Source organism: Phaseolus vulgaris, chromosome 2 (genome assembly GCF_000499845.2).
Source record: "Phaseolus vulgaris cultivar G19833 chromosome 2, P. vulgaris v2.0, whole genome shotgun sequence".
NCBI lineage: Eukaryota > Viridiplantae > Streptophyta > Magnoliopsida > Fabales > Fabaceae > Phaseolus > Phaseolus vulgaris.
In genome coordinates, this window is record NC_023758.2 from 11183874 (window position 1) to 11189873 (window position 6000).

General features: G+C 38.2%; 1 protein-coding gene across 1 annotated transcript; it reads left to right on the forward strand.

Annotated features, from left to right (window-relative positions):
* The first annotated feature begins 2179 nt into the window (after window positions 1-2179).
* LOC137809041 (uncharacterized) lies at window positions 2180-5677 on the forward strand. Its single transcript, XM_068610182.1, has 6 exons — window positions 2180-2529; window positions 3351-3568; window positions 3718-4133; window positions 4226-5074; window positions 5185-5423; window positions 5596-5677. Exons 1-6 carry the CDS (start codon window positions 2180-2182, stop codon window positions 5675-5677), a joined length of 2154 nt encoding a protein of 717 aa, XP_068466283.1.
* Window positions 5678-6000: the final 323 nt, after the last annotated feature.

Sequence of the window (6000 nt, forward strand, 5' to 3'; positions counted from 1 at the left end):
GTATAATTGTTAGAATTAAAATCATTTGAAGATTGGTTTTTTTTGTTGTTTTTATTCAAGAACTTGCTAAATTTTCTGGTAAGCAAGTTAAGAGTTTCTTCATCACTGTCCTCACTTGATTCTTGACCATCTCTATGACCAACAACTTTCAAAGCAATGCTCCTCACATGCTTCTTTTCATGATCATGATCATTCAGCCTGTTCATCTCAAGTTCGTGTTCCCTAAGCTTACCAACAAGGAGGTTGTAGTCAAGGTAGTCAAATCCTTGAATTCAGAGATAATAGTGACTTTAGGCTGCCAAGATCTGTCCAAGCATTTGAGGATCATGATGTTAAGTTCCTCCCTTTCAAAGATCTTGCCAAGGCTGATGAGATGATTTACAATGTGGGTGAATCTCTTTTATACATCAACAATGGTCTCCCCTTTGAGCATTCTGAACATCTAATACTCCTGAATTAAAGCATGCTTTCTTGCTCTCTTCACATCACTGGTTCCTTCATGTGTAACTTCAAGAATATCCCACATCTATTTTTCTGAAGCATATTGTGAGACCCTGAAAAACTCATCAGAATTTAGAACAAATGTGATGATATTTTTATCAATATAATCAAATTGAGTTCTTTTGCTTTCAGACTCAGTCCATTGGGACCAAGGTTTTTTTTTTCTGAAAACATAATCTTTTTTCAAATTTTGGAACAAAAGGGAAATTTACAATGGCATCCCAGATTCCTCTATCAATTGATTCCACAAAGATTTTCATTTTGACCTTCCAAAACTGATAATTCAGTCCACAAAATAGAGCTAGCCTGTTTATTGAAGCACTCTCCCCAAAGGATAGTTTTTCAGCCATGAAAAAGGTTTTAAGGATCGAAAACTTGAATGACTTTCAAGAACTCAACTCCTGATGCCAATTGTTAGAAATATAGGCCTTAAACAAGAGGGGGTGAATTGTTTATGAAAGATTTTCTCAAATATTGAAGGTAGATTGAAAGACCATGAAGAATCAATTAATTAGAAATCAGTTCAGCCAATTAGAAAACAGATTTTAGTTTGATTGTAGAAAATCAACCTGTTGTTTTTGCGAAACAACTAAGCAATTTTAAAAAGAGTAAGGATAGAGAGATTAACACGAAATGTTTATAATAGTTCACTATTTACCAAGAGTTACATCCAGCCCTCAGAAACAACTGAGATTTCACTAAGTAATCAAACCTTGAATACAAACAACATACCAAAGTGGTGATCTTGAACCCTTCAAGAACACACACCACCTTTAGCAAACAACACACAGTTTTCATAACATCCTCTAAAAATGCACAACACCAAGTCACACAAAATTATATGGAATGTGGAGGAGAATTCATGGAGCATGCCTATTTAAGGAGAGTCATGGAAACACACACAAGACACCAATATCTCTGAGTGCAATGTTGCTTCCTTTGTTTATTTTTCTACATTTTTTATCTTTGTATTTTGCATTCGTATGGAAGGATAAACCTCTTTTGTTGATTCCTTTGTAACTTCCCATTGACTTCTAAGGTTTTGATCAATCAAAGTTTCATCTTTCAATTTTTTATAACAATTGTTTTAATATTTTATTCTCTTAGAAAATTGGGTTTTGGGAGAGATTATACTTGAATGCATGATTGAGAGTCTTTCTTATCTTAAACTTTGGTTTCTTAGTTAGTTCACATTGTTTTAATTAATTTCTTGGGTGCATGATTTAAGAGAGAGGAGATAAACATTCACATGGAGTATACGCATGGAACAAAGTGGGTACTGATTAAACCAGTAGACGCATGATTTATTGTTGGGCTTTATTGAATCAGATTGATGCATGGTCAATTTGGTTTAGCTATGTTTGATGATTGATAAATGACTAATATTTAGAGAACCTATGAAGAGTTTAATTGTGGAAGAACATGAGGATCAACCAATTTTTATCTACTATTTTAATCTCTTTTATATTTTAAGTTAAACAATCTTAACCCTTTTTATCTTTATTGTTATTGCTAACTTTTCTTGCTTCTAGATAGATTTTGAACACTGATTTTAGTATTGGATTTGTTGGGAGACAACTTGGGGTCATCTAACCACAATTATACTATCATCTCTTTAACGTTAGACAAGTTTACGCTGAAATCATTTTAATTTGACAGCAAAACGATAGCTATCAGTATGTATGGGGAGAGAAGAGGTCAAAATTATAATGCAAATTATGGAAGTGAAATACAAAGCTTTAATAAGTTTATTGAGGAGTCTAGTCTGGTTGATATTCCTTTGGTGGGTAGAAAGTTTACTTGGTACAAACCTAATGGGACAGTGAAGAGCAGAATAGATAGAGTTCTAGTCTCCCTTGAATGGTTAGAGAAGTGGCCGGGAAGTAAATTGTATGCGGAAGGGAGATCGGTTTTAGACCATTGTGCTTTAGTGTTAAAAGAGATAAATATCGACTGGGGTCCAAAACCGTTTAGATGTCTTAATGTGTGGCAAAAAGACGGTCGGTTTAAGGAATTTGTAAGGAATAAGTGAGCAAGCTATGATATAAGGGGAAACAGTTTGTACGTTTTAAAAGAGAAATTGAAAAGGTTAAAGTTTGATATAAGGAACTGGAACAAACACGTCTTTGGAGATGTTAATAAACAAAGAGTGGAATTGGAAAAGAGAATCCAAGATCTGGATGGAAAAGATGACGAGGGGGAGTTGAGTGTGGAAGATAGAGAAGAGAGGAGACAACTGTTAGCTGACCTGGGGCAAGTCCGAGCGAAACAAGAGGCGATTTTACAGCAAAAAGCAAGATTCAGTTGGTTAAGTCAGGGGGATTTGAATACAAAATTTTATCATTCAAGCATTAAGTGGAGGAGGATGTTTAACGGGATTAATGGCCTCAAGGTCAGAGATCAATGGTGCGAAGACCCAACCAAAGTAAAGGATAGAGTGAAGGCATTTTTTTAGGGCAGATTTAGTGGGGGGGGGGGGGGGGGAATCCTCTGGTTAGATTGGATAATGTTCGGTTTAAGGGTATATCTAGGGAGGACAATGTAATGTTGGTTGGAAGTATTTCTGAAGAGGAAGTTAAGGAGGCAGTGTAGAATTGTGACAGTTCCAAAAGTCCTGGACCGGATGGATTTAATTTTGGCTTTATAAAATTCGGTTGGGATTTTTTAAAAGGAGATGTTGTAAGTGCGGTACAAAGATTTGCAGAGGGTGGAAGTTGGCCGAAAGGTTCTAATGCCTCATTTATTACCCTTGTTCCAAAGGTTGCAAATCCATAACAACTGAATGAGTTTAAACCGATCTCTTTGGTGGGTTGTGTGTATAAAATTATCTCTAAAATCCTTTCTTCAAGGTTAAAAAGGGTACTAAACAAAGTTATTGATCCCAGACAGTCTGCTTTCTTGGAAGGAAGAGGTTTGTTGGACAGTGTGTTAGTGGCTAACGAGATACTGGAGGAGGTAAAAAGGAAAAAGAAAGAATGTGTGGTGTTTAAGATGGACTATGAAAAGGCATACGACTCAGTTAGCTGGGAGTTTATTTACTACATGATGGGAAGATTGGATTTTTGTGGTAAGTGGATTGATTGGATAAAAAATTGTTTAGAATCATCCTCAATATATGTGTTAGTAAATGGAAGCCCTACAACTGAGTTTAAACCTCTGAGGGCCTAAGACAAGGGGATCCTTTAGCACCGTTCCTTTTTCTAATTGCGGTTGAAGGTCTTGCAGGGGTAGTTAGGCAAGCGGAAGAAAAGAAGCTAGTAGAAAGTATTGAAGTCGGGGAAAAGCGAGTAAAGGTGTGCATGTTGCAATATGCAGACGACACTCTTTTCTTCTGTAAAGCCTCAACCCAAAGTGTTTTGACTCTAAAGGCTATTCTGAAATGCTTTGAACTTGCTTTTGGTCTTAAGGTTAACTACTCCAAGAGTAAGGTTGGTGGAGTGGGTGTGAATATAAATCAGACGATGACTTTCGCCTCAATCCTTAACTGTGACATTATGAAGACACCTTTCAGTTACTTGGGGGTGTTGGTAGGTGGGAATCATAAGAGGTGTGTCTTTTGGGAAGGTGTGATCACTAAGTTACGGAATAGGCTGAGCACATGGAAAGGGAAAACCCTCTCTTTGGCAGGCAGAGTATGTCTTATCAAATCGGTGCTTACGTCCCTACCACTTTTCTATGTCTCCATTTTTTGTATGCTGATAATTGTGTTGAGGGAAGTGAAAAGGTTACAAAAATCTTTTTGTGGGAGTGGGGGTCAGAGAACCGGAAAATTGCTTGGGTGGCGTGGGATAAGATTTGTCAATCGAAAGATAATGGCGGATTAGGGGTCATTGACATAGAAAAGTTTAACTTGGCTCTTCTAGGGAAATGGATTTGGAGACTTAAGTCTGAAGAGAGCGGTTTATGGAAGGATATTATAGAGTCTAAGTATGGTGGGTGGAGGGGTTTAAGATCTCAAGATCAGTCTTGTAAGGAGTCGATGTGGTGGAGGGACCTCAGGAAAGTTTGGCAGTTAGAGGGGTGGGGAATTGATTTTGAAGATAGAGGTCAATGGGAAGTAGGAGATGGGAAAGAAATCAGATTATGGGAGGATAAGTGGTTGGAAAACATCCCTCTAATGCATAAATTCCCTAGATTATATTCAATCTCCTTGGATACTGGCTGTACTCTTTCACAAGTTGGGAGTTGGAGTAATAATGATTGGTCGTGGAAACTACGGTGGAGAAGAAATCTTTTTGTGTGGGAATCCAGTCTGCTTGATCTTCTAATGCAGAAGTTGGATACCAAAAGGTTAACAAGAGAGGGTGGAGTTAAACCTGATAAATGGCTCTGGAGGGATGTGGATTATACAGATTTCTCTGTGAAGGTAGCATATAAATGCCTCATGGGGGAGGAGTCTGTAGTGGGGGAGGATTTGTTCGCGAATTTTTGGACTTTAAAGACCTTACCTTCGGCACATTTTTTGGCTTGGAGGGTGTTACGTAATGCTATTCCTACTAAGGACAATCTTTCGAGATGCGGTATACCTTTGATATGCGATCGGTGCCCTCTGTGTGGTGTGGAAGAAGAGTCGGTAAGATATTTATTTTTTGAATGTAAGATTTCTTGGAGAATTTGGGGTATGTGTCTCACGTGGCTGGGTTTCCCTTTGGTGCTACATTGTGATGCACAAATGCACTTTAGGATGTTCAAACCTCTTGGTCTGAACCACGCATTTACCAGGTGTTGGGGGGTATTTGGGTAGGTTTTGTTAGTGAAATTTGGAATCACAGGAATAGGGTTGTGTTTGAGAATGGGCGGGTGGATCTGGTGGAGGAATTTACCGTGGCACAAAGGAAGACTTGGTCTTGGGTCACAGTAAAAGAAAAATCGGCTGCTTTCTCTTACTTAGACTGGTGTTTGGATCCTATTTGTTGTATGAGGTATTTGAAAGTCTGATTAATTGTGTTTTTTAACTAACGTTCTTTCCTAGTTTTGGTAGTTGTGGCGTGGTTTGCGCAGGTTCCTTCGGTAATTCCTATATGCAAGGCTAGACTGAGGCTTGGAAAGTGTTGAGTGGTTGTGCAGGTTGTCTTGGTAATTCCTATCTGGCAGGTTTAGACTGATGATTCTGTTCTGTACTGCGGTAAAGGAAGTGTTTATGTTGTATGCTTATCGGTTTGGTGTTGTATCTTAATGGTGTTTGAACTGTGGCAAAAGGATTTGAGGTGTTTTCTGGTTACTTTTGTGGCTAGTTTGGGAGGTTGTTTTGTGTACACTGTAGGGTAAAATTGGCTTACGTTCTCTTCTAATAAGGGTCGGTTTGTCGTTGTTAGTACTTGGGTCTTTGGTATAACTCAGTCTATTACAAAGTTATGGCTTAATTGTTGGATGATGTGTCTTGTATTTTTGAGTTTGTCTCTTGGGTAAGGTCCTTCAGCTTGATGACAATGATCTTGTTTTGTTGTTGGATGCATGCCTTTATTTGAGGGTGTGACCGCTTTGGCGGGGTGAGACAAC